This window comes from Rana temporaria, chromosome 1 (assembly GCF_905171775.1).
Source record: "Rana temporaria chromosome 1, aRanTem1.1, whole genome shotgun sequence".
In the NCBI taxonomy this organism is placed as follows: Eukaryota; Metazoa; Chordata; class Amphibia; order Anura; family Ranidae; genus Rana; species Rana temporaria.
The window spans coordinates 563666614-563682928 of record NC_053489.1 but is presented as its reverse complement, the minus strand read 5'-3'; the positions used below and the strand labels follow the sequence as shown (position 1 = coordinate 563682928).

Genomic DNA, 16315 nt, shown 5'->3' with positions numbered 1-16315 from the left:
GAACAAATGTAGCACAACAGGCTAAACGGCATGAAGAAGGAGCGATCACGCATGCTCTAAAAAGCATCCCACCCACTCTGACATAATTTCCGGGCCATTGAGTTCCACACTGGTCCTGACAGTACTGCTGCTCTTCCTGGAACAATACCACACGGCTTTCCACCGCTGGATGTCTGGGATCCCTTATTCAGCACTGCCACCCATGCTAAGACACCTGTCTGGGACTGAGACCACTGGACTTGATGTTTAATGAGCTTATTTATGTTTCACTTTTAGTGAGGGTTTTTAGCCTTTTGAGCAATAAAACATCCTGATAATACTGCACTTAGAGGCGCCTTCTGTTTGTGTTTTATCACATGATTAGGTGTAAACCAAACAATCATGAATGGTTCCATTTATGACTGTTTTTCTTACTATTGTGATGCTGTGATTGGCCCATAGCTATCACATGGTAGCATAGTAAGCAAGATGTCATGAATGCCATTCCAGATAGCTAAAACTATTGCTTATAACAGAGATTATTACTGTTTAAAGCAATAATAGTGTAAATTAAAAAAAAAATCCCTGATCTCCCCCCTAAGTAGTACAGTAGTCTATGGTCTATGGTGACACTGAACTACTCTGATGAGAGTATGTAGAAAAAAAACTTTAAAAAATAAATAAAACAAATGTTTAAAAGATGCAATACATTTTTTTTAACATACTGTGACCAGTCCCTGATCGCCACCACATTCGTCATATGATGATGCTGTACTGTACTGGTGACAGTTTGTAAAAAAAAATTGTGAACAAAAAAAAAAAATGTTTGTTTAATGTCTTAAAAAAATTGTGACAAAACAATTATAACTTCAAAAAATTTGCGCCATGCCTCTTCCTAAAAACCTTGAACTGTCTACTTTCCAAAGGGGGTCATTTGGGGTATTTGTACCATCCTGAATGTACATCAGGATTGATTAATTTTTAAATAACTGAAAATGGTCTGATCATTAATGTGCTGGCAATTTTTCGGACTTCACTTTGGAAGAGTGATAGGATTTACTGGAACTGGAACTGAAAAAAAAACCCTCCCAAGATACCCTAATAAACTAAAAACGTATTTTATTGACTCTGTTCCCATTGGAGATATTTGCTCTCACTTTCTGCCCCTCATATCCCTGTCACCAGGAAAGGAAATACAAGGAAATGTCCTAAATGGGGACATCTAAGGCTGGATTCACACATATGCAGTTTTAGTGCTTTTTGCATTTTGCAGATTTGCACTATAGAACGTGTTCCATAGGAAACCATGTTAAATGGACTGTAGTGCAAATCTGCAAAATGCAAAAAGCACTAAAACTGCATAGGTGTGAATTCAGCCTAATAGAGGTTCCAATCCTTACCCAATGTACATACAATGTAGAATTTGGTTTTAAATTATTAAATCTAACCTACCAGATATTATATCCAGGGCACACAGAGTAATATCCATGAAGCAGTTGAAAGCATCCTCATCCAAACGTTTCTTAAGTTTCTCCACTAATATTCTTGACTGTTCATTCATGACTTCCAAGAATTCTGACAAAATCGTGAAATGGAAGGTTGGGGTTATCAATTTTCTCCTAGAACGCCATTTTTCACCAGTGCTGAAAATGTTACAAAATCAATTTTTAATTAAAATCGCAAATTAGCTTTTTGTTTGCTAATTACATCTAATGTGGCTGATATTTTCAATACTTCTACAGTGGTGTTTGCATTCTGTAGGCGTAAGAAATCACACAGTGTGAAAACTTGCTGCATGACATATGAATCATCTATATCTCTTCTATTTGTATGTTTCATTGTGATATTATTCCCCTTTACAATTACCCCTAAGTCCTGCTTATGTCACACTTAAAGGAGTTGTAAAGGAAAACATTTTTTTTTGCTGAAATGACTGTTTACAGGGTATAGAGACATAATAGTTAACTGATTCCTTTTCAAATTGATTAAAAATAGATAAAAATCAATTATATAATGTACCTCTAGTTTCGTTTTTGCATCTAGTTTCGTTTTTGCATGTTATCCTGCCTCTGTGCATGTACAGAGCCATAGAGCAGTGATGGTTTGGAAAATGAAACTAGAATCTCCCAGTACTGTGGTCATCAGGAAAAAGACAACCAGGAAGTGTCCAGAACAGAGAAGAATTACAGCAACATCAGAGCAAAAACAAACAATGAGGACATGAAACCAGGACTGCAGTAAGGTAAAGGAAGCTATTTAGCTAAAAAAAAAAATTCCTTTAGTGACCCTTTAATGAAAACATATATGCAGCAAATATTGTGACAATGAAGTATATAGACAAGGTGATAAATGTGTGCGTTCTGCAAGAAGATTTATTGTGTCAATACAAATTTAATAAATGTTAAATACGTTTAAATGCATACATTACATATATTACATATACTGTACATCAATTAATATGCCGTAACAAATACTAGTTACCACCTACAGCATACCTCCCGACTTTCTGAGATGGGAATGAGGGACACCTATTAGCAACAGTATGTAGGCAATGTTGCAATTACAATGTTCAAACTGCCCAACTGCATCAACATGACCCCCTTCTGTCTGTTCCCAACTCTGCCAACAAAAGCCAAGTATTTATATATATCCAATTGTTGGTCAGCAAGTCACGCGCATCTATGCTTGATGTCCCACCACTGCGCTCATGTAAATGACCTTCCCTGGAGCTGCCACTTAAAGTAGAGATAAAGTGTAAACGTATTTTAAATGGAAAAATAGTGGCGCTATAATCATAATAATAATGTGAAACAAATCTAAAATAATTAGTGAGTTTCTTAAAGGGAGCGGAATCACTGTCACAAGCGGTGAGGTGGAAGGAGGTTCACTTTGTTCATAATATGATTTGTCGCCAAGTTAACCACTTAAGCGATTCGGCACTGCGTCGCTTTAACTGACAATTGCACAGTAGCGCAACGTGGCTACCGAACAAAATTGATGTCCTTTTTTCCCCACAAATAGAGCTTTCGTTTGGTGGCATTTGATCACCTCTGCAGTTTTTATTTTTTGTGCTATTTTTAACTACATTTTAATGAGCTACAATATGTATGATTATAGAAGAAAGTAGGGGTAGGGATAATTGGGTGGTGTGCATAGCATGCCACAGCAAAGTATGGGTACACGGTAAAATATGCAACCACCCTTGTATTCACAAAATATGCTTTAATTATTGTACCACAAGCGAGAGGCATTGGGACAGTTACAAACCTAAGCACAATCATTTGTACCCTGAGCCAGGGCTGCATTTAACACGGGGCAAATGAGAAAGCTGCCCAGGGCCCAGTGATTCTTGTGGGGCCCAAAGCAGCTGCCATTTGAGCCCCAGTGCATGGGGAGTTCCGGACCAGTGTGGGAGAGAGCAGGTAGAAGGCAAGCAGTGAGAGCAGCTAGGACCGAAGAGCCCAGGAGAGAGAAGTGAGCAGTAGCAAGAGCAGCATCCCCTACACAGCAGTGCCTCCCAGAGCCTGGATTCCTCCAACATCCTCTCCACTCCCAGCTCTGACAGTGGCCCGGAGGAAAGGCTGATCGGGGGCCCTGAGAACTGGCGGAAGGCACAGGCAGCCAGGCTCTGCTATCCAGGACAATCCGTCTATCAGCAAAGCACCCTCCATCTTCACCCAGAAGGAGAACAGGTCCTGACCGCTGCTGGCCATCACAAACCTATAGAAGGTACCAGGCATCACACACACCTACCCACAGAAATGGACTGGGATGGGGGGGGCACAGGAGGGACTGCAGACAGTGCTAAGGGTCTCTCTCTAACCCCCCACTTTTACCCCCTTTCTGTCTCAACTCCTCCCTCTCTCACCCCACCCATCTCTTACCCCCTCGCTCTCCCACCCCCTCTCTTTCTCATCCCTCCTCACCCCTCTCTCTTACCCCATCTCTCTCCCCCTCACCCCTCTTTCTTATACCCCTTCTCTCTCACCCCTCTTTCTCATAGCCCCTCTAACCCCTCTCTCTCAACCCTCTCTCACCCCCCTTGCCCCTCTCCCCCTCTCTTATACCCCCTCTCTCTCTCCCTCTCTCACCCCTCTCTTATACCCCCTCTCTCCCATCTCTCTCACCCTCCACTCTCTCTCATCCCTCCCTTTCACCCCCTCTCTCTCTCCCCTCCCTCTCACCTCACTCTCTCTCATTCCCCTCTCTCTCATTATCCCCCTTTGTCACCTCTTTCTCTCTCACCCCTGTCTCTATTTTACTTTTCTTTCTTGCCTCTCTCTTTCTCGCCCCTCTTTCTCTTTCACTCCCCTTTATCACCCCCCCTCACCTCTCTCTCTTTCTCAGCCCCCTCTTTCACCCCCTCGCTCATCCCCCTCTCTCTCTAACCCCCCTCTCACCTCTTCTCGCTCTCTCACCCCTCTCTCTCTCACCCCTCTCTCTCTTTCACCCACCCCTCTCTCTCTCTCTTTCTCTCTCACCGCCTCGTTCTTACACCCCTCACTCTCTCAAACCCCCCTCTTTCACACCCCTCCACCCTAAGCATTGACCCCCGAGCACCGCCACTGATCTCAACCCCCCCAAACACTGCCACTGACCCCATCTGTCTACCAGCACTGTTTCTGATCCCACCCCTCCCCCACTGATGTCCAGTAACCTCTAGCAACCAATCAGCCAGCAGAAATGTTGTGCTGTAACTTCTAGCAACTAATCAGTGAGCCATAGTGATATGCTGATTTTAGGTTTAGCTGATATTTATTTATTTTATTTCCCAGAGCAAGTGGAGAGTGAAATTGTATGCGGGGCAGGAAAATGTTTGCCCAGGGTCCTATCAATATAAAAGTCGGCCCTGCCCTGAACCCATGAACCCTTCCATTACATATGCTTTTTTGCATATGTACTTTATTAAAACCCCTTATGGTAAATTTTAGGATTTACTACATTTTCTCTTTGTTCACCTTTCTTTCCCTTTTATCTCTCTCTATTCTAATTTCTTTTTTTTCCCCCTCATATCTCTCTCTCTAGCCGGCTTTCTTGTTCTTTCTCTTATGCTTTCTCTCATCTTTTCTTTGTTCCTCCCCCTCTTTTCCTCTCCCTGTATTTTCTATTTGTATTGCTTCTCTTACTCCTTGGTGGGGGGAGGGGGTGGAGGGTAATGGGATGAGTGGCAGTGCTGGTGGGGAGTTGGGATGAGTGGCAATGCTGGGGGGAAGGTCTGATCAGCTAACGTAGGTGCTCTTGATCAAGGTCATCTGCTGATCTGGGAACTGTAGTGGGGACATTTAATGGCAACTATAATGACAGGCAGTGTTACTCACTGTGTCTCTGACTTTGTGGTGTCTCGTAGCAGTGACACGAATGCCGAAATCAGGAGATAGGGTCTCCTCCAGCCCCTCCCACTTCACATTCCTCACCAGTCAGCTGACCTCCAGTCATTGCCCCCTGCCATGCCATGAACTGAATGGCGGGCTGCGAAGAGGCTGAGTGGGTGGGCGTGGGCTCTAGGAACAGCCTAGCGGCCACAGGCTCTGGGGACAGCCTTGCTGGGTGGCTGCAAAAAGGCTGGGAGAATGGTGTGGGCTTCAGGAACATTCCAGGATTCGGTGACCCCTGGAAAATCATCATTCGACCCCCGAGGGGGTCCCGACCCCAGGTTGAGAACCACTGACCTAAACTGACAGGCCAGGCAAGGAGAGCATTTAATCAGAGAAGTAGCCCATGGTAACTCTGGAGGAGATGCAGAGATCTACAGCTCAGGTGGGAGAATCTGTCCACAGGACAACTATTAGTTGTGCACTCCACAAATCTGGCCTTTATGGAAGAGTGGCAAGAGGAAAGCCATTGTTGAAAGAAAGCAATAAAAAGTCAAGTTTTCAGTTTGTTAGAAGCCATGTGGGGGACACAGCAAACATGGGGAAGAAGGTGCTCTGGTCACTTGAGACCAAAATTAAGCATTTTGGTCTAAAATCTTGTGCTAAAAGCAAGATGCTATATGTGGTGGAAAACTAACACTGTACATCACCCTGAACACACCGGGGATGCTTTAGAGTCTGCAAAAGACTTGAGACTGGGGTGGAAGTTTGCCTTCCAGCCGGATAACAACCCTAAACTTACAGCCAGAGCTACAATGGAATAGTTTAGATCAAAGCCTATTCATGTGCTAGAATGGCCAATTCAAAGTCCAGACCTAAATCCAATTGAGAATCTGTGGCAAGACTGGAAAATTGCTGTTCACAGACGCTCTCTTTCCGATCTGACAGAGCTTGAGCTATTTTGGGGAGAAGAGTGGACACAAATTTCACTCTCTAGTAGGGATGAGCCGAACACCCCCCCCGTTCGGTTCGCACCAGAACCTTCGAACGGACCGAACGTTCGCGCAAACATTTAGAACCCCATTGATGTCAATGGGACTCGAACGTTCGAATTCAAAAGTGCTCATTTTAAAGCCCATTATGCAAGTTATTGTCGGAAAACCTGGGTCTTCCTTTAAATATCGTACCTGCTGGGTGTCTATATTAGTGGCACGTGTTTAGAACTGTCCCTGCACAAAATTAGATTAATGTAAGAAAAAAGTAATTTAAGACTGCTTGCGGCTTTAATGTAATGTCTGGTCCCTGCAATATGGATGAAAATCACTGAGAAAAATAGCATGGGTTTCTTTAGGTGCAAACTACAGAGCACAAGTGCAGTACACACCAAGTAACATTAGGTGCAAACTATAGAGCACAAGTGCAGTACTGGTACACACAAAGTAACTTTAGGTGCAAACTACAGAGCACAAGTGCAGTACTGGTACACACAAAGTAACTTTAGGTGCAAACTACAGAGCACACGGGCAATACACCACGTGAGAATACTGCAGCTAGCACAATCAACTGATAGACAGTAAATTAGAATAGGAAGAACTGATCTAGCTAAACTATACAGTGTATAAATATAATATATGTACAACACCTAGGATGTATATATATCCTCTACACACTGTAACTTTAACTAAACTGACTAGCCTGCCTGCTCTATCTATCTAGAAAAAAAAGACACTGTCTCTCTCTCTAGGACTGATCTATTCACTAACACCGCCGCAACACACTACACAAGGCCGCCCGGCAGGCAGCCTTTTATAGTGTGGCACTTGTACTAAAGCCCTTGTACTAAAGTACTAAAGCCCTGAGCCATAATTGGCCAAAGCCACCCTGGCTTTGGCCAATTATGGCTCTCCGTTTTTTGCACGCTGTGATTGGCCAAGCATGCGAGTCATAGTGCATGCTTGGCCAATCATCAGCGTGCAATGCTGCAGTGAATTATGGGCCGTGGTGCGTCACTCTAATTTGGCGCAAACAACTTGTTTTGTTCGTATTTCGACGAACGGTCGAACAGACGATGTTCGAGTCGAACATACGTTCGAATCGAACTCGGAGCTCATCCCTACTCTCTAGATGTGCAAAGCTGGTAGAGACATCCCAAAAAAGACTTGTAGCTGTAATTGCACTGAAAAGATGGTTCTACAAAGTATTGACTCTGGCTGAATACAAATGCACGCTACACTTTTCACATATTTATTTGAAAACCATTTATCATTTTTCTTCCACTTCACAATTATGTGCCACTTTGTGTTGGTCTATCACATAAAATCCCAATATAATACATTTACATTTTTGGTGTTAACTTTTTCAAGGCACTGTAAATGCTTTTCATTTCTATTTTAAACTGAATGGGTAGTTTTACAAGGTGGGGGTTCACATATACTGTAACTATACCTTATATTTATATAAAATATACATTATATGCAGAGCTTTTTTTCTCAGAAAATAGGTGCAGGAACTCAACCACGACCCGTTCAGATTTCACAAACAGTAGAAGGGTCTTAAAGGGGCATCAAATACCGGAATTGCATTAAATACAGAGTACAGAGTTCAGGGGGTTACAAAGCTGTCACTTGTAAACACGGAAACCAGACTTCTGTGTTTACAAGTGATTGCGGTGAGCAGGCACCAAAGGGTCCGAGCCAAAGGTGGTGGAACTGAGTTCCCCCAAGTTCCCCCTGAAAAAAAGCCCTGATTATATGTACACATACAGTACATTACATTTGAAATATACATTACATGTACTATACATTGCACTGTGCATTATATTAAATAAATTAAAATTTTTATGCAATGGACTTCTTTCTTTCTTATGCACCTCTCTAAAGCCTAGCACACATGGGCCGAATGTGGGGCAGCATTGGCTGAATCAATAGAAACCAACCGGCTGTCTTCTGTCAGACCGGTTGCCGTACACACGTGCCAAATGTCAGCAGCCAGTCCGACAGAAGCCAGCCATGCATTTCTCCCTGTGCCCACGTGGGTTTCCTCTGGGCACTCCGGTTTCTTCCCACACTCCAAAGACATGCTGATAGGTTAATTGTCTCCTGTCTTAATTGGCCCTAATTTGTGTGTAGCGGCCTGCTACTTTTATAGCTGGCACTGCCTTAAATTTAGAGGGTAGTCAGAGATTTAACTACCTCTGACTGTATTGTTATGCCAAATTTGGGCTTCTGTTCCAGCCATGGCTGTACTGTGAGTGACCACTATTGTTGTCTGGGGTGTTGGTACCACCCCAGGCCAAGGGTGGCAGCAGTCGAGTCAGGATGTATTGGGTGTTCTTCCTCGGCAGCCAATCAGTGGGAGTTGATCGCCTCGCTGTGCATGCTGGGTGAGAGTACTTAAGGGACGGACGTCATTAGTTCTGGGTTGTAGTGTCCAATCCTGGCCAGTCGTCCCACCACCCACCGTGTGTCACCCCCATGGCCGGGGGTGTGTGTTCAAGTGTTCCTGGCTCCGGGACCATGTTGGTCCGGGGTTGTGATCTACCAAGTAGGCCTGGTTTTCAGACTGGGTCTACGTTTGCAGAGTGGTCCTGTGCTGTCCAACCTGAGGAAGGAAGCCACCTGATGAAGAACCTGCCTTGGGAAGCACCAAGCAAGATGCTGGTATCTCAGGAGAGGCCTTGAACTTCATCGAAGGACGCACCATTACTGAGAGGCTTGCTCAGCGGGGATCGCTCCATTGATCCCTGCTGAGCCGGCGTATGACAGGGCGGTCCCCGCATACTGTGCAGGGACCGCCCTGTCTTTTCTCCGCTCTCCTCTATAGGGGGATCGGATGAACACGGACCGTCTGTCCGTGTTCACCCAATCAGATCCGCAGACGGATGGAAAAATAGTGTTTGCCTCCGTCTGCAGAATCGGAGGATTGCGGCACCGGGCGAGGTCGGGTGTCAGTGGATGTTCATCCGCTGACACCGGCGATCTCATAGGGACCAATGTATTTCCCTTTTTCATCCATACACGGATGGATGAAAAAGCGGACCGTGTGAAAGAGCCCTTAGAGACCTTAGTTTGTAATCATCTTGAGGGCAGGGACTGTTGTAAATGTACAATATACTGTATATGTAAAGCACAGGAATAAACCCTAAAAGGGCATAAGTACCCCACCGGTTCAACGTGATTTTAAGGGCAAACAAAACCGAAAATGTATATATTTTAAAAATATGTTTTTTATTTGGAAAATAAAAAAACATATTTTTATAATATTCAAATTTTCGGTTTTGTTTGCCCTTAAAATCCCGTTGTACCGTGGGGGTACTTATGCCCTTTTAGGGTTTAGAGTTGGCTGTACATTGGCACCTTAACTTATGGTAGCCAGTCAGGTTTAATCTATTATCTTTGTATCCAAAGCAGTGGAAGATGTTTGAAAGTAATTTGCTGCACGTTACAATGAACTCTGATATTTGCTTTATTTATTTATTATCTATAAGTAATGCCATTTAAAAAAAAAAAAAATATTAGTCCATGCATTTGAATGTGGGATTACAATGGGAGTATACCTTCACTAGAAACAGTCTGTTTATTAGTTTAACTGACCTTGGACATCTGAACGCTGAACTCTTTGCACGCTTGTTTATTTTAATGACAGAAAAACAGATAATGGTTTGCGATAGCCTATGGCCTACATAACTACACCCACAACCTTGTACACAACCGATAACAGGCAGATGTGATTAGCATAACAGAACCTAGATTCTATTACAAACTAAAATAATTTATGCTTTTATTGTTGGGCCACATACTAGATCTGGTGCAGTGATGCTGAATACATATAGTTGCACCGCAAAGTGACATCACAGTCACTGGCAAATAATGGAAAGGACTGTAGTAGTAATGAAGCCCTTCATGAGATGAGCGCAGGGGCTGTATGGACTGATTAATTTCCAGGTGTAAGAAGAGAACCAAGATTCATCGAGGGACACATGGGAGCATATGACAAAAGAGGAGGGATTGATGTGGAAACTTTATTAAGATGTATTTAATATGTATTGTCACAGTGTCTCCCAGTGTTAGTTCTCCCGCAGCCCACTCTAAAGACCAGACTAGGGCAGACTGACGTTTGAGATTCATCTTTTTTTCATGTTTGCAGAGTGGGGATATGTCCGCCAGCGAAGGGCCCCTGTGCAATGCACAGTCGATCGTCTGGGGGGGATGTATTCATTCTGCAAATACATTTTCGATTATGGGGGGATGTGCGCTCATGTGTTTCTGTGTGTCTGTTCAGCAAATATGGGGACTATGGTGTGTTCCTGCAGATAATCTCCCATCCTCAGGAATGGTAGTATAATCCGGGTATGCATTGTTCTCTGAACAATGCAGAATAAGGATTCCCCCCAGTTGTAAAAACAGAAGTCTTTGTGTGCGTTGTGGTCGGGGGCAGTGTTCATGAGTCCTTAGGCCAGCCATGTTGTCATCATACACACTGCCCCTCAGACATGCCCATAAACTGCCCTAGTTAGCCGCTCTGACCAGGCCTCCCATCCCACGACGTTACTTCCGGTTTACTCGGCTGCCAATGACGCCAGATTTAAAAAAAATACAGTATTCAGATTCGCTGTTTTTGGCGATCTGAATACTTTGAAGTGTAAAGGAGGGATTTGGGGTCTTTTAGACCCCTGATCCCTCCATAAATAAATAGCACCAACTATTACTGTCACATGGGATGTCTACATTCCTTGTGACAGCAATAAAAGTGATCAATTTTTTTTTTAAAACACAATACAATAATATAAAAATAAATAAAAAAATAAAGAAAAATAAATATTTTTAAAGCCCCCCGTCCTCGCGAGCTCGCGCAGCAAAGAAAATGCATACAGAAGTCGCGACCGCATATGTAAATGGTGTTCAAATCACACTTGTGAGGTATCACTGCGATCGTCAGAGCGAGAGCAATAATTCTAGCACTAGACCCCCTAACCTGGTAACCATAAAAAAATTAAAGCGTCACCTATGCATATTTTTATGTGCCTTCGTTTGTCGCCATTCCACGAGTGTGTGCAATTATAAAGCGTGACATATTTGGTATATATTTACTCGGCGTAACAAATTGGGCTAACTTTACTTTTTCGTTTTTGTAAAAAAAGTGTATTTTTTCCCAAAAAAATTGCGTTTAAAACACTGCTATACAAATACCGTGTGACATAAAATATTGCAACAATCGCCATTTTATTCTCTAGATTCTCTCTAATTAATTTTCTAGCAAAAAATATGGATTTTACCTTGTAAACACCAAATGTCAGAAATAGGCTTAAGCCTCGTACACACGATCGGATATCTGATGGAATCTAATCCGATGGATTTTTTCATCGGATATCCAATGAAGCTGACTATTATCAGTCTTGCCTACACACCATCAGTCTAAAATCTGACCGTGCCAAAACGCAGTGACGTAAAACACTACGACGTGCTGAAAAAAATGAAGTTCAATGCTTCCAAGCATGCGTCGACTTGATTCTGAGCATTCGTGGATTTTTGACCGATGGACTTCCACACAGGTGATCGTTTTTTTATCCATAGGGAAAATTTAAAACATGTTATTTTTTTTCACCGATGGAAAACAAACCGATGGGGCCCACACACGATCGGTTTGTCCGATGAAAACAGTCCATCGGTCTGTTTTCATCAGACAAACCGATCGTGTGTACAGGACTTAAGTCATGAAAGGGATAAATAAAGATTGCTCCCATTATCAGGAGGTCGACCTGTGGAGCTAAGGATGTGAGGAAGGTGGTTATGTCTGAGTTACTTTGGAAGATACGGGTGTACTAAGATGCATTATACCAAAAGGCTGAAAGGGAGACATGGATTACGCCCAGCGTATACCGAAATTTTCACATCAACGTCTCTGTGAGATGGTTGCAGTTCCATCTTTGTTACACCTTTGTATCACTTTTACTACAGCAGGGGTAGGCAACCTTATGAGCAGAGTGTGACAATTTTTTTTTCATAGAAATTGAGAGTGTCGGTTCTGTAAAACAAAATGTCACGCTCTCAATCACGAAAAAGAAAATATAAAGGGATTTCTGTAAACAACTTCAATTATAGTGTTAAAAAAAACACTAAGCTTTAAGTGGTAGGGTAAATGATAACTTTTCTTTGTTTTAGAAGATGTGTGCTATGAGGCTGGAAAAAATAACTTGTGAGGTCATATTGTTCATCCTAATAAAGTTCTTTCAGAACACCCCAATTCCTGCCCCTTCATACCTCAGATCACCCCAATTCCTGCAGCTTCATATCTCAGATCACCCCAATTCCTGTAGGTTCATATCTCAGATCACCCCAATTCCTGCAGCTTCATATCTCAGATCACCCCAATTCCTTCAGATTCACACTTCAGATCACCCCAATTCCTGTAGGTTCATATCTCAGATCACCTCAATTCCTTCAGCTTCACACTTCAGATCACCCCAATTACTGTAGGTTCATATCTCAGATCTTCTGAGTTTGCAACCACTTTAAAGCCATTAATAAATTTATTGTGTGTGTTCTTTTTTACTGTTTATCAATGTTGCTATTGCCATACTGTGGCAGTCATTTTATGTACACCCCATGAGATTATTGGACGAATGATCGTCTGTTTTTTTTTTGCATGCTAATCTCATATCGAAAATAAAGACTTTACTGAAGTAACAAAAATTCTGTTACGATAAAAATTAAGAAGTGATGTAATCCGTTGGTAGTGTATTTGTATTGTATTTTCAAACAACAACCGTACTGATTAAATGAAAATCATACAATCTGGTATTGTACAAGACATTTTTTCGTGCTTGTCCAATTGGATAACATCAGATAAACTGTCATGATCGGCTATCGAAAGCTGTGTTCTAACGTTTAGATTATCGTACGATCGTTTTGAAAGCGATATTTTTCATATGATTTTCTGATCAGGTATATGGGCTTTAAGGCTTCTCGCATTGCATTTGGCTTTGTTGTAAAAGTACCTTACCTTAACGAGTATTCCCTCTTACCAGCGTTTTTTATCCATTGATTTTTACAGCTTAAAATAAACGCTAGTGTGCATGGAGCCCATTTTTTATATATATATATTTATTGTAGCAGAAAGTAAAACATTTTGGTATGTTTTTTAAAAAATTCTAAATTGTCACTCTTTTTTTGTTTATAGCACAAAAAATTAAAACCGCAGAGGTGAACAAATCCCACCATAAGAAATTTCTATTTTTGAGAGAAAAAAGACATCAACGTTGCACGACCACGCAAATGTCAGTTAAAGCGATGCAGTGCTGTATCGCAAAAAAATGGCCTGGTCAGGAAGTGGGTAAATACTTCCAAAGCTGAAGTGGTTAAAGCGGGGGTTCACCCACAAAACACATTTTTAACATTAGATTGAGGCTAATTGTGGGAAGCACAATCGGGTGTTTTTTTTGTTTAATCAATGCAGTAAATACCGTTTTAGAGATAGATGTTCTCCGCGGGACTGGGCGTTCCTATTTGATTGACAGGCTTCTGACCATCGCATACAGCGCGTCACGAGTTGCGGAAAGTAGCCGAACGTCGGTGCGCAGGCGCCATATAGAGCCGCACCGACGTTCGGCTTCTTTCAGCAACTCGTGACGCGCTGTATGCGACGGTCGGAAGCTTGTCAATCAAATAGGAACGCCCAGTCCCGAAGATCATACCCGGAAGCCTCAATCTAATGTTAAAAAAAATTCCGGGTAAACCCCCGCTTTAAGAGCATTTAGGAGCATTAGCTTTTTATTGGTGTTTTTGCAGTAAAAGAAAAAAAAAGACCAAAAAAACGCTATAAGTAGCGTTTAGAAGCGTTTCTGCTGAAAAAAATGTTCCAAGAAACTCTGCAAAATAATTTTTTTCTGCTTCTAGACACTGAAGCTCAAAAAATCCTGATAGCTTAAAGTAGTTTGCATGGACACTAAGGATGAAAAACTGTGTGACAACTATGCAACATACTGAAACCTAATACAAGATTCTGTGATAAGCAGGGATATCATATACATTCAAATACTGGAACTCAAATATGAAACTATGCATCTTTTAGGCAGAGTTGCATATGCTGATCCTGCCATTTTGGTAACAAACTAGTTTAATTTCTGATGAACCTTGAGTTGCACACAGGGCTGTCTTTAATGTTGATTGGACCCTGGGCAAAAAAATTCTTGGGGCCCCCCACCCCATGCAATTTTGCTCTCCACCTGCTCTGAGACATACAATAAATATCAGCTAAACTTAAAATAAGTTTACTGTATCAGATCAGGCAGTGATTGGGATTGGTTGCCACTTGCCAGAGGTTACAGCATATCATTACCACTTACTGACTGGTTGATAGAGGTTACAGCACATATTACGGGTCACTGATTAGTTGCTAGAGGTTACAGCACATGATTTCTTCTTGTTGATTGGTTTCTAGAGATTACTGTACAGTAATACTGCTCACTGATTGGTTGCTAGAGGTTACAGCACATCCTCGCTTCACTGCAGAGGTGCATGATATACATATGAATGCTGCCTTTATTTACATATGAATGCCGCCGGCCTCAGCTATTTACATATGAATGTCGCCGTAATTTAGATATGAATGGCGGTTATTTACATGTAAACACAGGGTCTGCAGGTAAGTCATCTATACACAACAATAGGGCAGAGCTGGGCAGCATTAGTAGCAGCACTTCACACTGAGATAGCAGGACACAGCACAGGACTAAAACTTCAAGGGACAAAATAAATTAAACTGGGATAGTTGGCAAGTATGAGGCAGCTGCTTTGGGCCCCACAACATTGACAGAGCCTTAAAGACGGCCCTGGTTGCACAGAATTGTATGACAATGGATATCACATTTTTTTCAATGGTGACTGTTCACATCAATGCGACTTAGCACAGACCAATTTTGGAAAAGGTTCCTATCTTACTTCTGTGCGATTCCAGACAAATGTTGGCCCCATTGTATGTAATTACACAGAAATGTCATGTACATGCGGTTCTGATGTGATTTGGAAATGTATTTCATGTTTTTTAAACCTGCACGCTTGTTCCAGGCAAAGCAGCAGCAGCGCCTTGACTACTAGGGAGGAAATTGCATAAAAAACGCAATAGTGTGAAACAGGCCTAAATGTGGTGCAGTCAGAGTCCATGCAACAGAATTTTGCAATGTTCTCTCCATATATTGTAAATGGACAGTACAGAAAGATCTGCCAATCCTGCTAAACAATGCTAGGTGGCTACAGCAAGCTAGTCCTCAAGCCGCGTACACACGACCATTTTTAATGTCCTAGAAAAAAATGTAATTTTTCTCGACGTGATTCTTGTCAAGCCTGCCTTGCAAACACACGATCGTGAAAAAAAAAATGCTCGAGCAAAGCGTGGTGACGTACAACACGTACAACGGCACTATAAAGGGGAAGTTCCATTCGGATGGTGCCACCCTTTGGGCTGCTTTTGCCGATTTTGTGCTAGTAAAAGTTTGATGAGAGACGATTCGCGCTTTTCAGTCTTCGTGCTTTTCAGTCTGTTACAGCGTGACGAATGTGCTAACTCCATTACGAGCGCTAGTTTTACCAGAATGAGTGCTCCCATCTCATAACTTGCTTCTGAGTATGCACGTTTTTTTCACGTCGTTAAAGCCTACACACGACCGTTTTTCACGACGTGTAAAACGACACGAAAAATTAGAGCATTTTCTAAATTTTAATGGCCATTTTTCACGTCGAGAAAAATGCTCTGGAGCCTACACACAATCGTTTTTAATGACCATTTAAAAAAATTACATTTTTCACGTCATGAAAAACGGTCGTGTGTACGTGGCATTAGACTGTAAAAGCCGCATGAATAATGTAGCAATCTAGCAGTGAACATTTAAATCATTTTATCTTCACACAGAGCAGCCTCTTATAAATCAACTCAGCCAGGCAGACCAGTATGAGGATGACGTCCATAATAAATACTTTTAATGTTTTTGCTAAAGGCTTATCACCAAGCATGAGCCCCAAGAGGATCCA

The 16315-nt window shown here is 42.3% G+C and overlaps 1 protein-coding gene across 2 annotated transcripts in view; it reads right to left on the bottom strand.

Annotated features, from left to right (window-relative positions):
• The window catches only part of LOC120921889 (cytochrome P450 4V2-like), a 75968-nt gene that overhangs the window by 45113 nt on the left and 14540 nt on the right, over positions 1-16315 (bottom strand). For both annotated transcript variants that reach the window (XM_040334388.1, XM_040334397.1), the window contains exon 4: positions 1432-1622. In XM_040334388.1, the coding sequence (XP_040190322.1) occupies positions 1432-1622 (191 nt within the window). The remainder of the gene's footprint in view (positions 1-1431; positions 1623-16315) is intronic.